Below are 27512 nucleotides of genomic sequence, written 5' to 3' on the forward strand. Positions count from 1 at the left end.
AACCTGAATATATAGGAGAGGATACAAATCCAAATTCACAAACTCCTTGCAAAAACAAATAAGGATAGAAGTCTTTTTATAGCATTAAGACTCTTCCTTATTTTCTAAACTCCCAATGTGGGACTAATAAATTTTACCAAAAATAAATTTCCACCTTGGTAAAATTTCATATGATTCTCTCATAAAATCAATTTTCAACAATATTGATCAAGTCTAAACAATGTTTAAACTTGACCGTAGTTACCACTTTTGTGATCATGTTAGTAGGATTTTTAGCGGTTTGAATCTTCAGAATTATAATTCTACCTTCTTCTAGAATCTCACGTACAAAATGATATCGAACATCAATATGCTTTGTCCTTGCATGTTAAACCTGGTTCTTTGCTAAATGAATAGTACTTTGACTATCACCATGCACTTTGATGTGCTTCTGCTCCATTCCCAGTTCACCTAGCAACCCTTGAAGCCAAATTGCCTCCTTCACAGCCTCTGTAAGTGTCATATATTCTGCCTTTGTCATAGATAAAGCAATTGTTGACTATAAGGTAAATTGTTGTCTTATGGTCATTTTTCCCTTCCTTAGTGCAATTGATTTATGTTGCTGTGGATGTTCTTGGATCTGAACCTCTTCTTCATCTACAATAAGAGAGTCATCAACAATTTCTATATTAGCTGGGACAAATTTATTACCTTCAAACTTCACCTGTTTGGTAATATCATCTGACTACAATAATTGTTTAGAAGACACATTTCTAAACATAGTAAATTCATTTAAAGTCACATCCTTGCTGAAGATTATCTTTTTTGTTTCTAGACACCAAAGACGATAGCCTTTAACACCTGAGGTGATTCCCATGAAGATTGCCTTCCTTGCTCTTGGATCCAGCTTGGACTCTTTAACATGATACTATACGATGAAACCAAACATATGTAATAAATCATAATATGTAGCAGGATCTCTAGACCATTTCTCAAATGGTATTTTGTCATCAATAGCATTTGATGGTAAACGATTAACAAGGTGACAAGCATATACTAAAGCCTCAGTCCAAAATTCTTTGCCTAACCCAGCATTAGACAACATACATCAGACCTTCTCCAGTAATGTCCGATTCATACGCTCTGCCACTCCATTCTGTTGTGGTGTATTTCTGACGATGAAGTGTCTAACAATACCTTCATTTTCACAGACTTTTGAAAATAATCATTTTTAAATTCTCCACCATTGTTTGTACAGAGACATTTAACCTTTCTGCCTGTTTGAGTCTCTACTATTTTTCCATTTAAGAAAAATTCTCAAAACTTCATCCTTCGTCTTCATTATATACACCCAAACTCTTCGAGAAAAATCATCAACAAAAATAACATAATAATGTCTTCCACCCAAAGAAGTTGTCTTGGAAGGCCCCCATATATCAGAATGAATGTAATCCAAAATACATTCAGTATTATGGATTGCTTTACCAAATTTTACTCTTGTTTTCTTCCCTTTGATGCAATGCTCACAAAATCCAATTTGCAAGCCTGTGCTCCTTTCAATAAACCTTGATCTATCAGCAATTTCAAGGACTTTTCTCCAGCATGCCCCAAACGCATATGCCATAACTTGGTTGCTTTTGACTCTTGTTCATCAGTTGAAGCTGTTACTACTGTTGTCCCAACAATTGTACTACCTAAGAAATAATACACATTATTTCTTTTCTAAATTCCCTTCATTATCACAAGTGCACCAGATATGATCTTCATAATCCCATCTTTCATCTTCACTTCGAAACCTTTATATTTTAAGGTTCCAACAGAGATAAAATTTCTCATCAAATCCAGTACATAATGAACACATGTTAAGATTCTGATTGATCCATCTTAGTTTCTCAAGCAAATTGAACCAATTCCATATGTGTTAAGAGGGGAATTATTTGCTGTGTAGACAACTCCACCTTTTAGCTCTTTAAAATCAGAAAACCACTCTCGATTAGAAGACATATGATGACTAGAAGCTGAATCTAGCAACCATGAGCTGGAATTGTCAGTTAATGGTGTAGCAGCAATTGTGAGGTCTGAATCTGCATCATCATACTCAATTACATTTGACTCTACGACACCCTTTCCCTTTTCAGATTTGTTTTTGTTTCTAAATTTGGGACAATCTTTCTTCCAATGCCCTTTTTCTCAACAATAAGCACATTCATCTTTACTCAATCTGGACTTTGATTTAGATCTTCCTCTCCATCCTTTCTTTTGACTCTGCGAACGACCTCTTACAACAAGAGCTTCTACTTCTTTAGTTGTGTTTCCTTATTTTTCTTATTTTTCTTAATTCATAACTATACATGGCAGCAGTTACTTCACTAAGAGACACATCAGCCTTCCCATGAAGTAGAGTAGTTTCAAAAAAAAAAAAGAGTAGTTTCAAAATACTCAAACTTATCAGGAAGCGATGCCATCAACATCAGAGTCAAATCTTCATCATTAAAAGTCATGTCCATATTCATCAAATCAGTTACCAGTTGATTAAAACTCATAATGTGATCATTCATAGTGGTACCTGAAACATAGTTAAATCTAAACAATCTCTTCTTCATGTAGAGTTTGTTCTGACTACTTTCCTTCAAAAATTTCTTTTCTAATGTCATCCATAATTTATTTACAGAAGTTTCTTTAGAAAATGCATATTTATGCTCTCCAAAAAGGCACGATCGAATGGTACCACATGCTATTCTATTGATCATCTTCCATTCTTTTTCTTCAACATCATCTGGTTTCTCTCCTTCAGCAATGTCTAAACCTTGCTGAAAAAGAATATCTTGCACCTCACTTTGCCACATACCAAAATGACCGGTGCCATCAAAAATTTCTACTACAAATCTAGCATTAGACACTACATTTCTAGCCAAAATTGAAGACGAAGAAACTGTTGTTGTCGATGTCATTTCTTCTATAAATTCTAGTTAATAGCAAACAAAACGGAATGCCAATAAACCCTGAAAATTTCTTTCTAATGTGGTAGATCAGTCTAAATTGAAACTACAAAGCATACTCAAAATAAACTTGGCTCTGATACCAATTGTTGTGGAAGTCACAATAATTTTCACCAAAAATATAATTATTTACACATTTATACCCAAATAATAGCTATTAACTAAACATATACAAGAATACCAAAGATTTAATGAGGTTTGGCAAATTATGCCTAAATTCTCCAAAACACTATTAAAATATTTCACTAATTTATGAAATATTACAAAATATTACAAAATAAGAAAGAATGATAGAACCTGAATATAGGAGAGGATACCAATCCAGATTTACAAACTCCTTGCCAAAACAAATAAGGATAGAAGTATTTTTATAGCATTAAGATTCTTCCTTATTTTTTAAACTCACAATGTGGGACTAATTAATTTTACCAAAACTAACACATATAAGATCACAACAATCCATCTTCCTTCACCATTCATTCACACCATCAACATCCAAATTCATAGATCATACACCATTCAGCTCAAGTTTTAGTTCGTTATCTAGGAAACTCGATGCCCCTTGACGACGTTGGGAGGTTGTGTCGGTCGAACAAGCACTGTATGATCACTTTGCAACATAATAACAACATCGGACATAGTTGGTCTTTGTTCTCTGTGTTCTTGAACACATAACAAACCTATGTGGATGCATTTGATGGCTTCCTTGGCTTGGTATTCGTTCTCAAGCATCGAATCCACGAGCTCGGATGCCTTGTCGTCGTTCCATAACTCCCAAGCCTGTCGAAGCAATCGTATTACTGGATGCTTTGGAGCCGGAAAAGTATTAGTGGAGGCATACAATCTACTTACGAGCCCGAGTAGGTTTTGTCCATGTTGTTCCTCATAGGTTCTTCTATTCCTTTCCCCGCTTACAATTTCCAAGAGGAGAACACCGAAACTAAATACATCAGATTTCACGGAGAAGTATCCATCCATAGCATATTCCGGAGCCATGTATCCACTGTATCAACATCGCAAAAGAACTTCGATTACTAAACTAATTCTTGAAGAGCAATAGAGGATTAGATTCGCTTACTAAGTCCCAACAATTCTATGTGAGCTCGTGCCACTTTCCTCAGTAGTGTGAACCTTTGCCAAGCCAAAGTCCGATATCTTAGGGTTCATGTCTTTATCGAGCAATACATTACTAGCTTTGAGGTCCCGATGAATGATTTTGAAAAGTGAGTCTTCGTGGAGATACAAAAGACCTTTCGCAACTCCGGAGATTATAATGAACCTTGTCTCCCAACTCAATTGTGCTCGTTTGTTTGGATCTATTGATGAAAGGAAAACTATTTTGAGAAATTCTGAGATATTTCTATATAAAGTAAAAAATCTAAGATAAAATCTAACCAAATAAAATGGCGTCTAGACTTTTATTAGGAAGGTATTCAAAGACTAGCAACTTCTCTTCTCCTTCCACGCAGCATCCCAACAGCCTCACAAGGTTCTTGTGCCGGAGCTTTGCGACCAGCTTCACCTCATTCTCGAACTCAGAAAGGCTTTGTTTGGATCTCTGTGACAGCCTTTTGACTGCAATTTCTTTCCCATCGATCAGGACTCCCTAAACGCAGTAGGATTCAACCAATGTTGATCTGCGTGGGCATGAAACAATTGAGAAAAAGGGAAAGAAAGAACCAGTTTAGCACCTTGTAAACAGCTCCAAATCCACCTTCTCCGAGCTTGTTTTCAATGGAGAAGTTGTTGGTGGCCGCTTGAATGGTGGCCAGTCCCATGAAGATCATGTCTCTGCCTTCCAAGGACTCGAGATCGATTGGTTGGGGAGTATTTCTACCTTTTCTTCTCCTCAGATTCCATGCGGAAAAGAGAAGAATTCCTAAGAGTGCAGCTCCGGCGATCGGAAGAACAATGGCGATGACTCTGGCCTTTGATGATCTTCTTCCTCCTCCTGTAAAATGTAAATTTGATTGAAGTCGAAGCAGCAAATCGAAGGTGTGTGCGCGTGGTTGAAGAAGGGGGAGAGTTGCCTGGTGCGGCCCAAGCGGATGGATCGTCGAAGAAGCGGAATTGTTCGTAGCGGACGGTGCAGCTGCCGGACAAGTACTGCCACCCGCCGCTCTGCGCTCCGCACGACGCCGTCATCCTGCCGATCCCGCCGCCCAAGCAAATCTGGCATCTGTCCGCCGTCAGATCCCGCGTGCACTGCGCCTGCACGTAGCTCCTCGCCGTCGCGTTCGCCTCCACCTCGCCGGCGGCGTACAACGACGGGCTGTCCCACGCGGCCTGCGCGATGCTCCGTGCTCCCGCCTCGGTCGCCCCACCGAACTCCGCGGTCACCGCCGCCGCGCCGCCGCAGAAGGTGTGTTCGTCGGTGTCCAGCACGCCGAAGAAGGGCTGCTGCGAGTACTTCAAGAAGCACGGCCCGTACCACATGTACCCCTCCGTCTTGTTGGGGCACTCGTCCGCTATGGCCCGCCCCGCTGTGGAGAGGCACGACGCGCACTCGCCGCGCGTGGCGTCGTCCCCGGCGCAGAGCCCGAGGCCGTACATCGTATTGCTGCCGTCTCCGGCGGAAGCGTTGTAGAAGCCCGTCGCCGGAGCTCGAGCACTCAGGTCGTCAAAAAGGCTTCTTAGATTGGCCGTCTTCGCGCTGAGGCTGTTGGATTGGATGTCGAGGTTCGAGCACTGGCTCCGGATGATGTACGTGCTCAAGTTGTTGGGGTAATTGCCGAAGAACGGATGATGTACGTGCTCAAGTTGTTGGGGTAATTGCCGAAGAACCTTATCCAGCAGCTCGGGGAGAGGTAGCGCCACCCTTTTCTCCGCAGGCAGCAGCTCTCGATGGCCGCCAGACTCGCCGTCAAGCAACTCCGGCAGCCGTCGGGGGTCAGGTCGGCCGTGCACTGAGCCAGGGCGAACAGGGGATACATATCCGACACGTTGGTGGCGAACATGAGCGGCCGTCGCAGGGGCGCCGCCTGCACCAAATCGGACAATACATTGAACGCCACCCGCGAACTGGTTACCTCCAAGGGGTTGGTCAGGTTGAATCCGTCAGAATCGACGACGCCGAAGAAGTTTGTGTCGGAGTAGCGGAGGTGGCACTGGTCGTAGTAGACGATCGCTCGGCGAAGTCCCGGGCAGCTTTGGTTGGCGCCGGCGACGGCCGTCTGGAGGCAGCTCTGGCAGTTGGAGCCGGAGAGGTCTCCTTGGCACATGTATAAGCCGTAGGCGGAGTCGTTCCCGGCGCCGGCGGTGGCGTTGGCGGAGTTAGTGGTGGAGGAAAGAGAAGTGAGAGAGGACAAGAGTTCGCTTAGGCTTCTGCCAAAGCTGCTACTCGAGTTGTAGGCGTCGCCGCCGCAGTCTGCTCTGAAAGGGTTCGCTGCCATGGCAGCTGCGGGAGCTTGGAAAAGGAGCAGGAATCGGATCAGGCCGAGGAGGAAGCTCAACCTTCTGCTGCTCCACATCTTGAACCAGAGGCAGAGCAGAGATTGGGAAACTGTGTATGCAATTGATCTTCTTCAAGCCAATGTACATTTATAGATATATACTATCAAATCCGCAGCTGCCGGCGGCGCAGTGAAATTGAACGACCAGGCGATAAACTTTCACATTGCTTCAGAGAGGAAGTCAACGCTCACATCCATAGCCGCCTCCTTCAAACTTCAAATGGTTGACAATCTGAGAGGGACGTCGTTGACCCTAAACAAATAATGTCGAATATATAGCGGTGTGGAGCATCAAATGCTGAATCAGTTAGATAGTCACAACACTGAATTACTATTGAATTTAGTATGTGCAAGTCAAATTTGCACAAATATTTTCAATTGTTTTTGAGCAAAAGTCTCATTCTTCCAGAAGTCCCACTTTAGTAGTAGAACTTTAGTTGGAAATATAATTAATTTATGCATAAAAACTGAAAAAGTTAAGAGCAAGCAACTCAAAAGCATTGGTGCCTTGCAAGGCACATCTCATGTTCAATTGTATTGATAATCAAGTTAAATTTTTATAGGATTTCGATACCATGATAGTACATCATATGTATGTATGCATTTATTCATGTACATAGATTTACAACCGATTTATTTATCGCAATGCATTTGTATATGTTTGTTAAGGATGGACGAAAGGAGGATCGGGATGACGGTTGCCGGTCGGGGCAGGCGGTGTAAAAGGGGACACTCTTTTGAGGGCACCAATACTTTCTTTTGTAGGATGGATGAAAGGAGGATCGGGATGACGGTTGCCGGTTGGTGAAGGAGGTGTAAAAGGGGACACTCTTTTGAGGGCACCAATTCTTCCTTTTGTAGGATGGATGAAAGGAGGATCGGGATGACGGTTGCCGGTTGGTGCGGGTGGTGTAAAAGGAGACACTCTCTTGATGGCACCAATACTTCCTTTTGTAGTCATGCCCTCGAGTCCACTTTCAGAATGAGTTAATTCATGGCCTGCAAGGGCAAAGACAGCTAAAATGAAGATGAGTTTAGCAAGATGAAAATGAAGATGAGTTTAGGAACCAAACCTTGTGATTCTATTTGTCGTGAATTGGCAATGGTCACGGTCGAGTAGAGGATGCCGGTGATAAGGAAGACAGCGAGGAGGAAGTGAGACGAGGAAGATGAATTAGGCTTCATTTTGTTGGAATGTATCTTGCACTACATCAACTGGTTGCGAAACCTTCCTATTTATATAGATTCAGACATACCAGCAAATGGTTATGAATAGAGAAGAGCAGTTGAGGATTTTGCTATTTGTTTTCTTTTCTATTCTTGGCTGGCTCAGTTTGTGGTTTAATTGAATCCTCTTGTGCCAATTTTAAAATGATGTTTACAAAACATAAGACTGACTTTGTTTAGCCAAAACTAATTCAATCATAAACCAAATCATTCAGGTTTTTCACTTTTTCTTCAATCATAAACCAAGTCATTACAGTGCATTGAAGAAAGCAACCTGTTCATGTAGGAGTGCAGCACAGTTGCAAGCAAGCTTGTGACTAGAATGGCTAACCAAAATTCTTCAGAACAAGCGTCGTTCGGTATCAAAAACCGACATCGTTAGGTATCAACACCTTGCTATCTGAAGCTTTCATGATCGAACAATTTCTGAAGGATGGCCTGCAATAGAAAAAAAATATGATCATTGCATTTCCCAGCTATACAAGGCATTCGTCATTCTTGTGGAATAATTAACTCCTGAGAAATCACTGGATTAGCTTGAGCACTTACAGGGCATGAAGAGCTTGACTTCAACCCCAGATACAGTTCATGAGGTGAAATCAAAAGTTTCACTGGTTGAAGTTCGATGGATAAATTCCGTCCCTTATTGTCAACAAAACCAATCAACTCTCGTTCCAAGAGATGTTCGAAAGCCTAATAGAATAGTTAGATGATACAAAGTTATGGATGCAGAACTATGATGATGTTTGCTTGAAAGATAAAGACACCCACCCTCAGGCATACAGTGTCTCCGTAATTGTCGGATGTCTTATAGGCTTCATGGATGGCTTTATACTCTAAAGAGGAGAAGAAGTTCATTTCAGCCTCTTAACACCAGTGTGATAAAGGTAACAAATTTTGACTTACCTTTCATGACAGAATTGAAGTTGTATGAATTTTGCTCTTTACATTCCAGTCTATTCATGCACACCAGAATGTATAGTTCCAGAATTGAGACATCTGCTCAACCATGTTTCAGACATTAAGAATTATCATACAGACTTATTTAATTGTTTTAGAAACACTTAAATAACTTGATGTTAACTAGGATTTGGTAGAGTCCCTCTAACCTTCATATCCCTTCAACTCCAATTGAAGGGCGATATTACGATTAAACTGTAAATGATACAAGTAACTAACCTTGAAGGATATGGGTCTTGGGCTGCCTCTGGCAACATATCTGAGAATCTTTGAAATTTTCCAGGGATAGCAAACCAGATTCTAAATTCAAAGAGGCCACAGCTCGGAATCTGAAGAAAAATTTCTCAAAAGTTGAACTATAAAATTGAAAGAAATACAGTGCTTCAATCATGAAAAAAATGGTAAACAAACTTACATAAACTGCACCAAGTTACTAATTGTTCCATTAAAAATTAAAACGGAATCAAGGATTTCTTGGAATTTTTTGTCATTTAAAATATCCTGCAAACACACACAGTTATACTAATTAATTCATTATTGTGCAATTCAATGATCATGAAAATAATAATAATAACAAAAAATAACAAAGGGAAAGATAATTTTGTGGATTCTCCTAATTTAAAATTTAAGTGAAATTATGTGAACTGAGATGGCATATCCATGCGTGCTAGAGGGTTCTGCATCTCATAAATACAAGTAAATCCTTGATACTACAATAATCTCACATCAAAATCATGAGTCCTAGATCATTTTACATGTCATCTATCCAAGTAAATCCATCACACTAACAATAATCTCACATCAAAATCATGTTGTACAAGAGACTTGCAGGACTATTTGTCAATACCAAGCAGAAGCCTCAGTGATTTTGGTTATTAATCCTCTATGGCAAGCAAGTTACACAATAATATTGAATGTACCATGGGAGCAAGAAGAGAACACCTGAATCTTTGAGTTGAATTCTGCAACATATTCAGAGAGGAGACCTATGTCTTTTGGCAAGTATAATATGTGCTCCAGCAATCTGAATAACATGTCAAAATGAAGAAAACTGAGGATTAACTGCTTGGAAAGATATTTGACATTATAAGCAATTATCATAAGTTAGAGAATATGATCACCTTCTTACATCTTCTCTTGAAGGAGGAACAAAAAGTAGTTTTCTGTGAGAAAACCTAGAACGAACTCTTTTTTCAAGAAGTTTGTCTGCATCCTGAAAGACATGAGGCTTTATCAAGTAAGCAATGCTTAGAAGAAAATTAGGGAGAAAAAAAATGGAATAATAAGAATAATAATATACATAAAAACAATTGTTTACTTAGGAAACCTTGAGTAGTTCATAATTATTTCTTCACTAAAAAATCAATCTTAAAAAATGGATGAAAATCAAAAGCAATTAAGTTTCCTTCCACATTCTTAACTTTAATGTTCCTTATTTTTCCTTTTATTTGTCTTTTTTAAATTTTCAAAACACATGGTATAGAAGAGATTAAAAAATATGGGTGGCCCAGTGTATATTGACATGAACATGAATGTAAAGAAAAGTGAGAAATGTGGAGGCTACATACCAGTCGGCAGCTAACACCGATAACTACAGCCTGTGAAGTCACTGTTTGCATTGCATCAAGCAAACTATAAAGTAATCGTTGTTTCCCCTGCATACACACGTATCAAATAGCTCAAAGGTTTAGAATGAGGCAAAAGCCATTGCATAATGAGATAAAAATGGAACAACAAAGGAGGATTGACAAGGGAACAACACAAGCAAGTAAAGAAGTACTTACACAGAATTCTGTAAGTGGCTAAAAGTTACTACTCGTACCTGAGCAAAAAGATCAAACTCATCCAAGACAAAAATTATTGATTTGTGAGATAATCCACACTCCCTGTCCATGGCAAAATACAAATAGATGAAAATTCAATCAGAAGTTGAGTGTGCTAAGAAGAAACTTCTCAGACACTTTTAAGTTTAAACATGGAAAATAAAATTTGGTGAAAAGCTGTACTTACTTTAACATATCAATCATGAATCCAGCATTGTCATCTGATGAAGCCTAGAAAACACAATGAGATCTAGAGTTCATACCTTGGATAACTATAAAGTATATTATAATTTTTTTACACTGAAAAACATTAGAAGGACTAACTATACCATCTTAGAAAATAATAATTGGTGATCCAAGCATAACTGCCTAGCTATTTCCTGAAACAGCAAATATGCCTTTGTGAATGTCATTAGCAATACAAATTAAAATGAAAAAAGCAAAATAGAGTGCAAAGCATAATTTGTTGAGGTCATGAAGAAATATAGAAAGAGATATTTCTAGGTATATCTGACTGACCTAAAGCTTATATGCCAAGAGGAAAAGCAATTTCATCATTTTGTCATTATATGAATGAGACAGAATTTTGTGATCCAATTGAGAGAGGGGAAGGGACCTTACTATATACTACATATAAAAATTTGGTCTACTATGAAAATGAGAAAGATTATGTCACTAAACAAAGATGCTCTAAACCCAATGCTTTGACTCAATCACATTATATCCTATAGTTTGTGAGTTGTTTGGCAAGGGGAAGAAGAGGGAAGGAAAGGGAGTGAGAGGAGGAGAGTATCTTTCTCATATGCATGATATTGGTGGAGGGAAAGTAAAGGAACATTTTAAGACCAAAATAATCCAATCTATCCTATAAAAATAAAAATAATTTGGTAAAATAGCAATTTATAACAAAATAACTATATCCTTTCTGCATGTTGAGCATAGCAAAGTTTGAATATGAAGGGAGAGGGAGAAATACAAGATCATTTCCACCCCCAACCTCTTACTCCCTTCTCCCTTCCGTTGATTCCTCTATTCTATACTAAAATTAATTCAATTCTCTGCAAAATCACCAAAGCAACTTAGTAGTTCCTTTTCAGATATTCGTAGACATCCTCTTTTCTTTGACATTTGAAGCTCACAAGTATCACGCTATTCACTTGGATGAAATAAGTGGGTAAGAAATGGAAAAGAATTGAATTGTCAAATCATCTTCTTTACTTGGAAGGAAGATAAAGGGAGAAAAGAATATCACCTCATCCAAATCCTCCATTTTATTTCAGCCAAAATTATGTGGAAGTTGAGGAAAAGATCCATAACTAACAGGTAATTTACTTTAATTTGGCTGAAATATGATAATATACTTCTTACTTTATTTTTTCCCGAACTTAAACTACTTCCTTTCTTCCCTACTTTCTTCCCTCCATATAAGCACAACACAATTGCATGGGCTATCTACACACTAGAACATTTCAACAATAAGTAAAGTGAAGAAAATTGAACAAACCAAGCAGATTTGATAAAGATCTCACTTTCAGTGCAAAGTTGTCATCGCTATGGAGTAGCCCATTCAACCTGATCTGGAACACAAAAAATGCATTGTTATATACTTAAAGATCTCACTACAAGAGCACAATAGAACAAGAAAAAAAATGAACCAGTAAAAAGGCCACAGAAACCAAGAAACATTATACTATACCACAGAAATTGAATCAGGGAGTTGAGTTTTCAAATCTTCAAGGACCAAGTCAACTATCTGAACAACAAGAAGGTTGATTGTGTATATGTAGTGGAAAGATGATGAAGGTTAAAATGTAGATTTTTTTACTGAAGGCCTTACCGCAACCTTTCCAGATCCTCGAGGACCAAGGAGGAGGATAGAGTTGTTACAAGCATCCGAAATAGAGTTCATGATAAGGACCTTCAATTTGCTGAAAATGAATGAAAAATATTTTCTTAGATATCCAAAAATGAACAAAGTGATAAATGGTAGAATCTATAGAATCAATAATGGCAAAGAAAAAATTGGAGGGTTTGAGGTGGGAGATTTGATGGCACTACCAATAGTTGCTTTCCTCAGAGGATTTGAAAGTCGCATGGACATAGTTAGGGTCACAGAGCCTAGATCGAAGAAGAGCAAGAGCTTTCTCGGCATCCATGGTAGCAATTGGATACGTGATCTAATGGGCAGGAAATTGAATATTAATACAAGGATAACACCATATATAACAAGTATAAGTTCTCTGTGTTAGCGTAGGTATATCACACATGACATGTTAGTAACAAATAGCAAGTGATGAGAATAATCTCTAATCATTATAAGGATAGCAACTCTGTACATGCATCCTCAATACAAGAAAACTACCACAAGCATGCATCAATATAATCAATGAGCATGTGTAAGAAAATTACAGATATTAGATGGTATGCTTCCATTAATATGATTATGTGACAGAATTAAAAATTGTAATTGTGGTGTGAATAGCGTTGGTGGTAACGACCCTGAAAATGCATTATCAGATAGATCTAGCCAATATAAGTTGGGTGGCAAATGAGGAATTGGACCTTCTAGTAGATTCGAACCAAAATTTAAACAAGATAATTCGGTCAAACTCTCTAGGGATACTGGCAAAGTACCACTAATTTTATTATGGGAGAGATCTAAACAATAAATGATGGAAAGAGAGTTCCAAAACCATTCAGGCAAGTTGTCCTCTATACCTGTATTGTGCAAATCAATAGCCATGATGGATTTTTGTGAACGAAGCCATGTAGGAAATCTAGGACCTAACTTACAGGAACCAAGGCTAATGTTTCTAATTGAAAAAGAGGGGTCCAATTGTGGTCTATTGCTATGGTAAGGAAGTGGTTATCAGACAAGAGCAAGTTCTTTAGTTTGGTTAGGTTGGAAAGGTGAAACTCAGTAATATCACCCTCAAAGGAATTAACAGACAGGTCAAGAGACTCTAAGTCGACTAGTTTCCCAATCTCATGTGGTATTGGTCCAGAGAGTGAATTAGATCCAAGAGAAATACTATTTAGAGTTGTTAAATTTCCTAATTCACTGGGTATTGAACCAATTAGTGAACAATTATCAAGGAGCAGTGTTGATAAGCTTGATAGGTTCATAATCCCCATTGGTAAAGAATTTCCAAGTAAATTATAGCTCAGGTCGAGGTATGATAGATGCTTCAATTTCCATAACGTATCAGGTAGGGGACCAGAGAGCAAATTTCAAAAAGATCAAGATGAGTGAGGCTAATTAAGTTGCCAATTTCAATAGGCAGTGTCCCTTGAATTTCACAGCCATGCAAGTTGAAGAGACGACAGGCTTGTGAGATTCCACAACCAGTTAGGAAAAGAAGAGTTGAAGTTATTCTCACCAAGATCGAGAGTTGTGAGAGAAGTGAGGTTATTGAGAGGGAAATTGACAGAAAGAGGGAAATTATTAATACTACAGATGCATATAGATGTAATTGTTGTAGGGAAGGTAACATGTTGACCGCTGATAGCAAATTATGGGAAGCATCGCTGAGATTCAAAAAGGACATATCTAAATAAATCAAAGAAGAAAGGCCAGAAAGCCAGTCTAGGCTGTGATCAACTTTAGCAAAATAAAGATTAGAATTTCCGCTGAGATCAAGATGAAGAAGATTAGTTAAGTTTCCAATATGAGGGGGAATGGTTCCAGACAAGTGGGACCAAGAAAGATCAAGATAACGAAGGTTTGTTAAGTTTCCAATATGAGGGGGAATGGTTCCACCAATGTAGGGACTCAGAAAGATCAAGATAACGAAGGTTTGTTAAGTTTCCAATATGAGGGGGAATGGTTCCACTGATGTTGGAGTGAGAAAGATCAAGATACCTCAGTTTGTGAAGAGAACCAATGAGTGCTGGCATTTGGGTTCTTTCGAAGTCATTGAACTGAGATTTAAGCTTTGCAAATGAGATAAAGACAATAATGAAGGATGCAGCAGCTCACCCCTCAAACTGTACTCCGCCTCCAATTGTATTGGCTGATATTTGGATTTTGAAGGTTGAGCTCGGCCACTCGTACGCTGCCCGTTCTGTTGTGGCAGACCACGCCAGTCCAAGCGCAGCAATCTACTTGGGCACGCCAAGAAGACAAGCGTGCGGAAGGATCTTTGATGGCGGCTTTGAGAAGCAAGAGAGCATCCCTCTCCCTCTCCAAGCACCCCTTGCTGCTCACTCTCGCTTCTACCTCTACAAGAAGGAAGGCGAGGATGATGAGGCAGCAGAGCCTGACAAGAGGAAGATGGTAGCAGCGGTGGGGGTGGTGCAGTGGCCATGGCTCACGGAAACGGAGTGTGCTTCTCCAGGCCGTTGCCATACTCTTTGGTTGGTGGATTGTTATGTTTGCAGTAGGCCAATGAGAATGGCAATGGCTATTTATATGTTGAAGAATGAATTGAAGAAGAGTCTATTTCAATTAATTTCCCTCGATCGGCCATTATTGCGATAAAAGAATCAGTCGTCGTGCTCCCTGTGGAAATTGGCATTCATCTATTTGGAAATTGCGATATCTGCTTCTTCCTGCCGTGATGAGACGCCACATTAATGCAGCTGAGGTGACGGCCGAAAGAGTGACAAATATACCGTAGACCTAGAAGGTTAAGCTAAAGTCTAAAGACATAAAAGATGGATCTTTTGCGACTCCTCTGAGTGATGTAAACCCTTACATAAATGCAATTCTTAACCGAAGACCAAACTCTAGCAAATCTAATTCATTTCTCAACTTAAAATCAATAAAATTATCCAAAACAAACTCGTAAAGCTTAGGCAATCGCAAACACCCGTAGCAAACTCAACCCGCTAGTGATCGAATGAAGAAAACAAGCGTAAAATAAAGAGGAAGATAAGGAAACTGACGGATTGAGCAGTGTGCCAAGAGATGCCCCGATAGAGGTTGACGGAGAAGGTAGCGGTCAAGTAGAGCGTCGTTGCTGCCAGAATCGCCGGCGTCGGCAGGAGATCGCTGTTTCGCCGGCGTCGGCAGGAGATGAAGAGTCGACAGTCGGCTGTCGCGAGATTGGCCGTTGGCGTTGAACGATAACGAAAGAACGGGAGAAGGAGAACGCGGAGAACGAGGCGAGGAGAAAGAGAACGGGAGAAGGAGACGCGTCGAACGAGGCGAGGGAGATAAAGGGATATCGGTATTGGGAAGCGGCGAGATTTCCTGGATCCGATTTTAACCTTTTATTATTTATTATCTCTAAATAATTTAATAATTTAAATTTTTTTTTTGGGCCCCTTTTAAACCTGGGCCCTAGGCATAGGCCTTACCCGCCTATGCCCAGAGCCGGGCCTGATTCTCGATTCAGAATCACCCTCTCGAACCGAACCGAGTCGACAGGGAACGGATCTCCCGAACCGATTCGGCTCTGTGTCAACGTTCATCCGCCTGAGCCGAATTGACTCCCTTCGACTCTTCTTGTCCTGTCCCTTGAAAGACCACTCCACCATTATACGGTTATGAATGTCCCCCTGCTATCTCTGTAATTAATCATGGTAATGCTCTGATAGATGTACGTGGCATACCCACTCAGATACAAGTCAATGATGGGGCATATACTCTGAATATACCATGCCTTCTGACAAATTCATACCGATGATGGGACCCCAACCATACTCATGATGTGACATGACTCCCCAGACTCATATATAAGATTGGTTATGTACTGGAGGAAGGTAAGCAATCTCACAATTCTCACTTTCCATTCTCGTTTTCCCCTTCCTCCCTCACGAACTGACTTAAGTATTGGAGTGGTCGCGCCAGGGTAACCCCTGACCTTCCTTCTCACGATTGTTGTGAGTGCAGGTCCCAGAAGCTCCACGATCCCTTTCTCGTCTAAGCTCGTCCAAGTGTGGTGCGGATCGGAAAAGAGTCGGCGTATCCAGAAGCGAATCTCAACAGGAATAATAATGATTGACTAAGAGGGGCACGCGGTGAAGGAGGAAGGGAATATGGCTTCAGAGTCCATAGACGACTTCAAATCACTCACTATCCGATATTGAAAATTATTCTATATATCATACGATAGCTTAATTCAACTCCAATAAGGATATATTACCTAATTCGACTCAAAATTCTATCCAATTTTCCTCTCTTCAATTCGACATCGACACTTAATTATACTAGAAAACGGAAGCTATTGGCTAATAAATATTCAGAGACATCTCAAGACCGGCACTGCCCAAAGATCACATTAATTTCCATATACATACGTACATACATACCTAATGACTGACTAATTACATGAGTCATCGCTTATTATTCTTCCTCATCCTAATTATATATGACTCAGTAATTACGTGGCCCATACGTTAATTTGTCATCTTCTTCCGTGGAAATATAATTAGAGTCATGGAAATTACGATCGATCGTTGCTTTATCTGCCGGTCATGATCAGACGGCGACAACATTATATTGATGAGCAGACCAAGTCATCAATGACTCATAATGCAGTCAGCTATCTGAGGTGTGTATAGGTCACGGCAATGCAATGCACCACAATTTTTGAAGGATTGTTATTCTACAGGCAATAACAATATGGCGATGGCGATGACAATAACAATGGCAATGAAAACCGTGTTAGTTTGGTGAAGAATCTATTTCCATCGATTGATCATTATTGTAATAATTTAGTTGTCGTGCTCGGTTAAAATTGCCATTATTCAGCCGTCAAAAAGTGGTCAATCATCTTGACATGTGAACTTGGAGCGCATGTTTAAGCCCATGAGCAGAGCCGGTCCTGGTTGTCCAGAGGCCCTGGGCAAAATTATAAATTTTGGGCCCTAGATGAAACAAATCAAAAAAGACATAATCAAATTTAATTCTTACACCATTTGATAGAGGACAGATTTTAACCTTCTTAAATTTCATAATACAACTAATTTCATTTTTAAAAAATTCCAAATTTGTTTCTAAATGCAACTAAAATGAATTATGTAATGATATTATAACACTAATTAAAGTTTGTGCAACTAAATCAAATTTCATAATACAATGTCAAATGTGGATTCCAAAATAAAAATGCTTTACTCCCTGGTACGATTCATCTCCGATGCGTAAATGGCAATCACCATAAAGCAAGAACATTCTCTCTTTTTTCACAAAATCCCCAAGAAATTACAATGCAATGCAACATGAAAGTCATCTGTGTAGTCCAACCTGTTGTTTTATCATTGCTCCAGCTATATTTAGCAGATAAAAAATCGCCTCATATGTTTATCAGCAAAAATATGTGAAACATAGAGAAGTGTCAACAAAGTTGTTGAGTAGAATTCCTCTCAAAATAAGATCGAGCAAAGCATGAATAATTAGAAATTCAATAATTAAAGCATAAATAGCTAATATACAAACAAGTACACAGATGTTGAATGCATATATAAAACCAAGTATGAAAGTACAAGTGAAGCAAACTCTAGACTCTCAGGTGACAAATCCATCAGTGTAACAAGAATCAAACGTAGTCTTTGTAATAAGTTTACCATTATCACGTATGATCATGACAAATATGCATATACTACCTTTGGTAACTCTTGTTCTAGGTATTCTCACAAATATAAAGTCAAATATCAAATCAAAGAACTATAGAGGAGTGTCAATTTAATCCAAAATGTCAAGGCACTTAAATGCATGATCTCTTAATATTTCATCATGCTTAATAAGTCTTCTGCAAAAAAGGTGGATCCGCCACCTTAGCGGCCCCACACGGTCGGCCCCACGACCATCTGTGAGGAGGTAAATCGAGAAAGTGTAGTTGGTTACGACGCAGGAGGGTGTTGCCCGGTTTCGCCAGGATTCGAACCCTTGCCCTCTTCTGCAAGTCTGCTGCGTCGTAACCAACTCACCTATGCCCCGAGGGCATCATGCTTAATAAGTCACACTAAGCAATAGTGAGGCTAAATGGATAGAGTTTCTACCTCTTATCTCTTCCTGTATCTTTTTTATCTGTCTTCATTTAACATGTCTCCTTAGGCCCATCAAAAGAAGAGTGAAATGGCAACAAGGTTTTCTTTTCAATCATTTAGGAGTTGATTTTTTGTCATGCCAACTCTCTTTTACTAGAATTTGGATCAAGATGAATCAAGAGAGAGTCTAATTTCAATTCAGGGATGAGAAACTAATTTCAAATTCTAATGACTAATCCAGATATAATTCAAGAATAGGCTTACAAACTATAGGCAACAAGCTCAATACTAGAGTAAGCTTTACTAACTTGATCAAGGATTAAGTTCCATCTCAATAGGTTTATAGTTCAAAAGGCAGAGCAAATGACCTCAGTGTAGTTCAAAAGCAAATATGGTTAATATGTTAGGAGGCTCAAAAGCAATGATAAGATCAGAACAAACATAGAAGCAACATCTAAAGAACCAGTAGCTACATTGAACACCAAAGACCAGAAATCAGCAACATTAAATGGTCAAAAATAGAAATTTAACCAGAAGGGATGCACTCTTTTAGACACATGGAAAACTTACTACTAGTTAGATTCTACCAAATACAACCTTAGCGTTAAAATTAAGCAATATGGTTACAATTTTAGTATACTTATACTTAAGTTTTAGTATAAATGTGATGGCAATATGGTTGCAATTTTAAATGAATTAAAATGGACAACTGTTTGTAACCTTTGACGGAGGTGTAAATGAAAGCATGTTCTTTTATAAATTAAGAATTCACATCTTTCATTAACTATGTTATGCTATTAAGTAAGATATTACATTAAAGATGTAATTTTTTTCTTGCTATGTAGTCATCCTTTCTAATATATTTTAGATTTTTCCAATTAAACCGACGAATCATGTTTGAAAAGGTCCTAAATGATTCATGATAAAATACGTTAATTGTGTTGTTAAACATACTGGTTCTCATCTATTTGAAGTTTGTTTTTATTAAATTTTCATCAATTAGCAATTGTGAACCACAGAGCTAGATTCTGATAGATGTCTTCAAATCCGTTAGCTATTTGGGTTGACTCTATATACGTAGAAGAAGAGATTTACAAGCAGAATCTTGTGCTTGGAAGTTGTAGTGTAAATTGTTTTATGTAGAAGAAGAGATTTACAAACAGGCGATCACAAGAGAGGAAACAGTCAAACAGATCACCAAGAATCCCTAACACCAAGAACATCACCTCAGAAACAAAGCCCTAAAACACTCCAACAAAAAAACACAAAAGGGCGCAAATTTCCAACCCACAGGCAGCCATTAAGATCCCAAGAGCTCAAGTTCAACATTAGCGAGTAAACAAAGAACGACAAGAGAAGATAATCATGGGAGAAGAAGAAAGGACCTTCCGATCGCGAGGAGAGATCAACGCTCGAGGAATACTCAAAGGAGAGCCAGATCTGCCCTGGGCCAGGCGGAGGCAGAGCTGCGGAGCCGCGGCCGGAAGCGGCGGAGCGCTCGAGGACTGCCGCGCGCTGGTCGGGCTGAGCGCGGAGTAAAGCACAGGCGGAGCTGTGGCCGGTTGGAGGGTGGGTCTGCGCGTTGATGAGCGGCGCTGCAGAAACGTTGATGAGCGGCGCTGCAGAAACGACGATGTGCGAAAGGAGCGATGTGCGGCGATGTGAGCGATGTGCAAACCCTAAACCCAGTAGCCAAATATAAAAATTAACCAGCCCAGTATAAAAATTAACCCAAAATTTTAGGCCCCTCTAATTTCTGGGCCCTGGCTCAGGGCCGGCTCTTATGACATTGTGATAATAGGAAACTAAGAGTCATGTAAACAAACTACTTGCTCAAATAAACAAAAAACAGAAAAACTATATATATTCATTTTTTTTCAGAAAATACAACAAATTATATAATACTTTACCCAATGATATGTCGTGATTAGTTCGAACCTAAACGCCCCTAAATGCTTAAGTCAGTTGAACCTAAACTATATATCGTGATTAGTTCAACATAACCAAGATTCCTCCCATACTAATCATACAATTACTCACCGAATTCTTACCTTTAATGTAGGAAGGCCGGTAGTCCCTCCCTCTAGGCTCGGCAAAAAACAGTCGGATGGTGGCTGCAACCGCCGGTAAAACAGGAAGAGAGAAAGAGAGAGTGCCGGACAGGAGAGGGAAAGATGGCGACGGGGAGAGGTAGGGCGAAGGGGATCTACGCTCGGGTCGCTCGTCGGCCGCACTTCCGCTTCAGTTTTGTTAATTGAATATTTGAAGTGAAGAGATATTTTCTAAATAATAGCTTAGCCTGAGAAGGCGTGCCCCGCACGTGATTATTTATCAAAGCACGAAAACAGAAAGATGCGAAGAGGGAGCGAGCGGAGAGATGGGAAGTACGGCTCTTCTTCTTCGTCCCTATTCGCATCGGCACCGCCTCCGTCCCCCCAGCAATCGCAGCGCCGCCCCCTCGTTAGCGGCTTTCACTGCCCTCTCGAAGCCCTCCCCCCGCAAGCCTCGCCGCCTCTGCTCCGCCCTCCTAAAGGACGACGCCGCTCCCGAGGAGCAGAAGGAGAAGCTACCGCAGCAACGTCCACGTGATGAAGAAAGTCCCCCTGTTTCTACTAATTAGCTGGTTATGTATGATAGTTTGAAGTAGTGAGCAACATCTTCATAGTCATTTATTTGTTAAAGAGTTACTAGTGATTATTTAAATCTAAGATTTTGATGTAGTTTAGCATGAAGATGTACTGTCATGTTATCTATCTTGTTCTTCTTAGTGACAGAAGTAGAATATTTTAGGAGTTCCCTTCCATTACTATCTCTGAAGTTCTCATGGGATAGAACAATTGATATGTGAGATAAGCTTATCGTGTAATATGATTTTGTATGCGAAGTTTGAATGACTGTACACGTTTCACATGGTTCAAAATTATAGATTATGTAAGGTGAACAAAAACTCCATCTTGAAATGGAATTACAGGTGCAGATATCTAGTACTTAATGTCACTCGGTTGTTATTTTAGTCCTCCCACTGGAGGATATTTCTTTCCAATTATTTACATTGAAAACTTTTATTGTGGCTAGTTGAAGTCTAAACTCTTCACACTCTTGTTCCTTCACTTAGTGTTGTTTCTACATCAACAAGAAGAAGTGTATCTCAAGTTTCTATTGTTCTTATTTGGCTATCATAGTGAACTTTTTTTCTATATATTTTACTCTAATTATTAAACCTAATGCAGTTTCTTCCTTTCTAAGTCAAGGCTGCTTAAGACTGTCATTGACAATGATTTCGATAGCCCTCTCTCGCAGGGAAGGCGGGAGAGGAAAGCTCACAACTTTGATAAGGAGCATGAATTACTCATTTACTTTTTTGTGTGTGTCAATTTTCCTCCCCGTCCACCTCTTATCTTTCCACCCAACTGAAATCAGCCTTAAGTGTACTAGTCTTGATACTTTCTTTACTACTATAGATACAACATCATTGTTCCATCAGAAAATGTTATTTCCCACTTGGAATAGGTATGCTTATGTATTATTATAGCCATGTTTCACGATGTTGCAACCTGAATTATGACAAATTTTGTTTACTACATCCACTAGGAAATGTCTTAAGCTGCTATATGGGAGCACATCTAAAATATAATGGGAGATTCTTTTGTAATGTGGACTAATGTTTCATTTCACTGCTGAAATGGACATTTTTTGTTCCTAATTTTCTCTACTTAGATAGTAAGTGCAGAGAACTGATTTATCTGATCTCATCTGGTAGGAGCTAAAGCTAAGATGTCATTTTTTATGTTGATTTGCTGATCTATTCATTCTAAGATATGCATTGCAAACTGTAAAAGTCAACTCATCAGACAGACAAATCAAACAACTCAGTATATTTAGAGCTCAGCGTATATGCCCCGTTGCTTCTTCCATTATAGTAATGACGATGGGAATCAGTTCTATTGGTGAATATACATTGCTTTATGTACCTGAAAATGTCACAGATGTTTGGTGCAGATGAAAATATTTTTGAAGATTCACTACAAAAAATCCAACAAGATGAAGAGAAAAGTGCCCTTTATAATTTTCTGAACCCCGATAAAGAGCTTCTTCCAGATGACAAAGAGATGAGCATATTTGACCATTTAGAAGAACTTCGTGAGAGAATATTTGTCTCGGTTTTGGCCGTGGGAGCTGCCATGTTAGGTTGCTTCTTTTTTTCTAAGGATTTGATCATACTCCTTGAAGCACCTGTTAGTTCCCAGGGAGTTCGCTTCCTCCAACTTTCTCCTGGAGAATTCTTCTTTACAACTTTAAAGGTAAATTATATCATTCTTGAACGATCGCAAAAACATACCACAGTTTGCTTTCTTTTTCTAATGTCTGTTACTGTAAGTTGTCAGTCTTTTTTTCCTTCTCTATTGTTATGTTGCACTAAAGGTTTACAAATAGTGACGACTACTATGTCGACCGTAACAGATATTTCAATAAATACAGGTTTCAGGTTACTGTGGGCTGCTTCTTGGGAGTCCTGTCATTCTATACGAGATCATAGCTTTTGTTCTTCCCGGTCTAACAAGCGATGAAAGAAAATTCCTCGGGCCAATTGTATTCGATCGGTTCCTCTATCCTATTTTATGTCGGCATTGCCTTCTCCTACGCAGTTCTAACCCCCTGCAGCCTTGAACTTCTTCGTGAACTACGCGGAAGGTGCAGTTGAGTCATTGTGGTCCATCGATCAGTATTTCGAGTTCGTTCTGGTTCTTATGTTCAGCACAGGATTGTCATTTCAGGTGAGGTTGGAAGCTCATGGATCCATCATAGTTAAAAAATGTTAGTCACACAGCCTCCATTCTTCTTGTGCAGGTTCCAGTCATTCAACTGTTGTTGGGACAGGTTGGGCTGGTATCTGGGGATCAGATGCTATCGATCTGGAGATACGCGCGTCGTGGTCGGCGCAGTCGTCGTCGTGGCCGCGGTGCTGACGCCTTCTACCGATCCCCTGACGCAGATGCTATTGGCAGGGCCTCTGCTGGGTCTCTACTTGGGTGGTGCATGGATGGTAAAAAACTAACAGGTCGATAGTTAGATTGTTCATCGATTAGATTAGATTTGATTAGCTTTATCGAATTGCGAGGTGCATCTTCAGGAAGATTGTTTTAGATTTCCATTCGTTAGAGCTGTCTGTTTTAATCTTGTGAACGATAAGTGCTATAAAAAAGATGATTCATCTCACCATTTGGATGGAAACCTTCTTGTGCATTGCTTGACTGTTTTGTATTGTGAAGTAATGTTTGATTAAAAAGATAATTGTATATTACACGCAATTTGATAAGTAATTTTTAATTTTTGATTGGTTGTAATACGATTTATTAATAATTTTAAATTTTTTAATGATCAAAATTAAATTTGATCTATAATTTTTTATTAGTTAAAATTAGATTTGATTGATAATTTTAATTTTTTTATTTAAAAATTTTATTAATAATTTTTAATATTTTATCGGATCAAATTGTTTTAATGCTATTGTTATCGTGCCCCTTGCTCTTTCAGAAATGATCGTACACATCCTCTCTAGTTTTTTATAATTCGTCATTTATATATATCCACTAAATATTTTTAACTAGACAAATTTAATTGATAATTTATTAAAATTAAAATTGATCAATAAAAAATTAAAATTAAAGTATATATTAATAAATATTATTATAATTTAATAATCATTATCAAATTTAATTAGTATTTTTAATATTTTACAATTTAGAATTTAATTACAGCAAGCGGGGTTGAAAGTCGTTTCGATCGACGTGGGGCCGCTCGACTCCACACCACATCTGGCCATTGTTAAGCCATCCTATTTATGTTTGAATGACTTTATATTAATTATCCAGATTATTTGGTGTAAAAGTTTAATGATCTTAATATTTATAAGGAGGTAAATCAGAAAACTATAGTTGATCTATAGGAAGAATATTACTTTGACTTTATCAAAATTCAATTTTTATCTATTTAAATAAATCTATTTCAGTAACAAACTCAATCGTAGGCAAAAGCGCAGCTCCAAACCCTAAGCAGATGGACACCCGCCGTCCTACGTCAACCCGATTCACGGTTTGTAAAATATAATTTTACAAGGGTGGACTTGTAAAATCGTAGTCCCATCAAAATATCCAAACCCTAATCTTCTAAACCCTCTTCGCAGGGCTTTACCTGTTTCTTCTTCCGTCTTCTTCGCGAGCCATGATCAAGCGGCGTTTCTACAGGGATGAACATGTCGACCAGGATGGCCATTCCTCCTCGTCTTCTGACTCCGACTCTGACTCCGTTTCGGAGCTCCAATCGGACCAGGAAGTAGAACCGCGCGATGGCGAGGCGGAGACAGAAGAAGTGGGGGCCATCGTGGATTCCAGCGACTCCGACGCAGACGAAGATGATGAAGATGGCGAAGACTCAGAAGACGAGTTGCAGCGCCGCTTCCCTTTTTCTGGTTTGATCTGTTTCTCTCGCCTATCCCATCTCCCAAATTTAAGGCTTAGATCTTGCAATCGCGTTGTCAGTAGGTGTTTTCATTATGTTTTAATTCCATTTATTTTTTTTAATCTAACGTAAGGGACAAGCCAGCTAGTTGAATTTGATGACTATGTTCTGATTTTGATAAGTTTCCCTCTGAGAGATTCTCCATATTGTTATGTATTCACTTGATTTCAGGATGACTGTGGACTTTTATTGACAATCAACTCGTACATCTGAGTCTTTAGTCAAAGTTGGTGCCTTTTTTGCTTAATTCCTTAGCATATACCAATTGTTAGTTGTAGATTGTCTATTCTTCAAAATTGTGATTAGATTTGTTAAAGCTTTTGTTTAATTTCTAAGCATATAGCAAACGTTAGTTCTACTATTCTTCAAAGATTATATCTTCTCTATAATTTTCTGCACTGCCATATATGAAGCAAATTTTCTCCTTTGATTATTTGTCTTGCTAATGTGAAAGATGATATCTCTGCAGCTGTTCATCCCAACATGAGATCTAGTGAGCCAATTGTTGGTGCAGAAGCTAAAAAATATGGGAAGATCAATGCTAGTGACATTTCTGTTGATTGCGATGATCCCGTTCAAGCTGATCTCATTTTCATCTTGAAATATAAATCAGTTTTCAAATGCCGTATCTGCCCAAAAGTTATCTGCTTAAGCGATGAGACAGTTAAGAGACACCTCAGTTCAAAGGTAACAAATTGAATATGCATACATGTATAGTTGTTGCCGTGCTGCACTTGCAATAAGAAGCATTTAGCTTGAGTTTCTCTTGTAGTTCATTTCATTAATTTATATTTTATTGTTACTCAATTTCCTGAGATATATCAGTGATGAAATTCATCAGTCTTTTATGTAAACAAGAGGAATATTATTATTTACTTTCATTTAACATCAGGTATTTTCTCAGTTTCTGTCTTGTAGTATTTATTCAACTCAATGTGGTTTGACCCTCAGTTGTTGATTAATGTTTAGAAAGCTTGTTCTTAATAACTTGAACTTGGATCTAATCTGTTTTTGGAAGAATTCAGTGGAGCCAACCTGCTAACACTCCTTAATAAATTAGTACTTCATCTGTGATTGTTTCTTTTTGTGTTTACTCACATTTATTTCTCCTTGCATTAAGGCACATGCTCGTTCAAAGAAACAATTTCAAGAAGGAAGGCTCAAAGTGATGCTTAATAGTGATGGTGAAATTGAAGAAGAGCAAGAGACTCATGCAGAGAGGTATGCACGGATCGTAGCTCTTGCCAAGGTACTCAAATCTAAAAAGCCATTTTGTTTTTGTTTCCTGTTGGTTTCAATTTGTGTTTTTGAAGACCCAGTTGCCATATTGATACAGTTCATCCAACTAAAATCTTCAGGAACCAAGTTCCACCAAGACAAAGTCTGGGTGGCGACAACGGGCCAAGAGGAGGAAGAAGGTTATTATCTCTTCCTATTGTTTCAGCATTAATCTAACTTGATCAAATGACTAGGCTTGGCGATGTCTGTTCTTAGGTAAAAATTACATTTAATCTTTCTCAACATGTGAGTAAAATCATTTTTGGTCTCATTGGCCACAGAGGATGCTTAGCCGCTCCGACAATGAGAATATAGAAAAAGAAGAGAAGCAGGAAAAGAAGCTGCAAAAAACTGAGGGGAAAAAAGAGAAGCCAAAGGAGCAGCGGGACAATAAACAACAGAAAACCAAGGGGAAAACAGAGAAGCCAAATGAGATGCTGGAAAAGAAGCAGGAAGACAGAGAAGCCGAAAGCAGGAAGATGAGAGAAAACTGAGGGCGACACAAAGAAGCCAAAGGAGAAGCGTGGAAAGAAACGATTAAAAACTGAGAACACAGAGAAGCCAAAGGAGGAGAAGCATGAAAAGAAACGTGCAAAAACTGAGGAGAATACAGTGAAGCCGAAGGTGGAGAAACATGAAAAGAAACGGCCAAAAACTGAGGAGATTACAGAGAAGAAGAAAAAGAAAGAACGAAAAACTGAAGGTTGAGGAAGATCGATTACCTTTCATTTCAACAATTTAGCAGGGTTTTGTTTAGTGATCAGACTAGTTGGTGATCTTTGCCTACTTCACTGTTCTGAAAAAAATTTCAATCTATCCTCGTGGATCAAACACATCTATATTGTTTGTTGTTAATTATTAAGAGTTTCTATACTGAGATGCTACATTATTCACTATTTTAATTTCTGAAACTTTTTTATTTGGATTATTCAATCTTATTTAGTATTTTAAAACTTGTAAAACCTGGTGAAGGCAACATTGAAGCTGCTTCTTTTTTCAAATAAAAAATTATTACAGTGTGATAGGAGAAACTTCCTAAGCACAAAACATGGCTAACACTGCAAGTCTGTCGCATGTTGTTTGAAATATAAAAACATAAAGAAAAACAAAACAAAAAATATTTCAGTGTCATTTAAGGGATTTGATCAAAGTCAAGGGATTCTCACAAAGAAGAACTCATAAACTTGTAGACTCTGGGAATTGGATTCTGTCATTATGGGAGTTGACACGTTGACTCTGGTAACCAGAACCAATTCATGCTGCTTCTTCAGAAGAAGACTGAAAAAAAACACCAGATGACTTTGGAAAAAGACATAGGAAAGGGATCCTCAGATAAAGAAATG

At 38.9% G+C, this 27512-nt stretch overlaps 1 protein-coding gene and 5 pseudogenes across 1 annotated transcript; 2 read left to right on the plus strand and 4 right to left on the minus strand.

The window, feature by feature from the left end:
- Positions 1-3445: 3445 nt before the first annotated feature.
- On the minus strand, positions 3446-6518 carry LOC141836461 (cysteine-rich receptor-like protein kinase 10; annotated as a pseudogene).
- Positions 6519-7010: 492 nt separating this feature from the next.
- LOC141835906 (origin of replication complex subunit 4) lies at positions 7011-20020 on the minus strand. Its single transcript, XM_074723305.1, has 18 exons — positions 19758-20020; positions 12499-12617; positions 12278-12368; positions 12137-12193; positions 11970-12017; positions 10770-10820; positions 10628-10671; positions 10440-10503; positions 10186-10272; positions 9739-9830; positions 9560-9641; positions 9033-9118; positions 8837-8946; positions 8564-8656; positions 8429-8493; positions 8207-8350; positions 7687-8095; positions 7011-7429 (listed from the first exon to the last, which is right to left on the minus strand). The coding sequence occupies exons 2-17, from the start codon at positions 12594-12596 to the stop codon at positions 8054-8056; spliced, it is 1254 nt and encodes a 417-aa protein (XP_074579406.1). The 5' UTR covers positions 12597-12617; positions 19758-20020; the 3' UTR covers positions 7011-7429; positions 7687-8053.
- Positions 12824-13731, minus strand: LOC141835549 (receptor-like protein EIX1; annotated as a pseudogene).
- On the minus strand, positions 14067-14827 carry LOC141836263 (receptor-like protein EIX2; annotated as a pseudogene).
- A 729-nt stretch (positions 20021-20749) lies between the features above and the next one.
- On the plus strand, positions 20750-23574 carry LOC141835550 (sec-independent protein translocase protein TATC, chloroplastic-like; annotated as a pseudogene).
- Positions 23575-24569: 995 nt separating this feature from the next.
- LOC141836519 (uncharacterized) lies at positions 24570-27042 on the plus strand (annotated as a pseudogene).
- The last annotated feature ends 470 nt before the right edge of the window (positions 27043-27512 follow it).

The sequence above is a fragment of the Curcuma longa genome, chromosome 10, assembly GCF_044706935.1.
Source record: "Curcuma longa cultivar G26 ecotype Majalengka, Jawa Barat chromosome 10, ITB_CL_G26_1.1, whole genome shotgun sequence".
NCBI classification, from domain to species: domain Eukaryota; kingdom Viridiplantae; phylum Streptophyta; class Magnoliopsida; order Zingiberales; family Zingiberaceae; genus Curcuma; species Curcuma longa.

What these genes read in the sequence shown, in the direction of transcription:
- LOC141835906 (XM_074723305.1), bottom strand. Translation starts at nt 12,596, where the DNA reads ATGGATGCCGAGAAAGCTCTTGCTCTTCTTCGATCTAGGCTCTGTGAC. An exon ending in AGTTTGATCTTTTTGCTCAG is followed by an intron (nt 10,273 to 10,439) that starts GTACGAGTAGTA and finishes GTGTGTATGCAG; the next exon opens with GGGAAACAACGATTACTTTA. An exon ending in TCGGTGTTAGCTGCCGACTG is followed by an intron (nt 9,831 to 10,185) that starts GTATGTAGCCTC and finishes CATGTCTTTCAG; the next exon opens with GATGCAGACAAACTTCTTGA.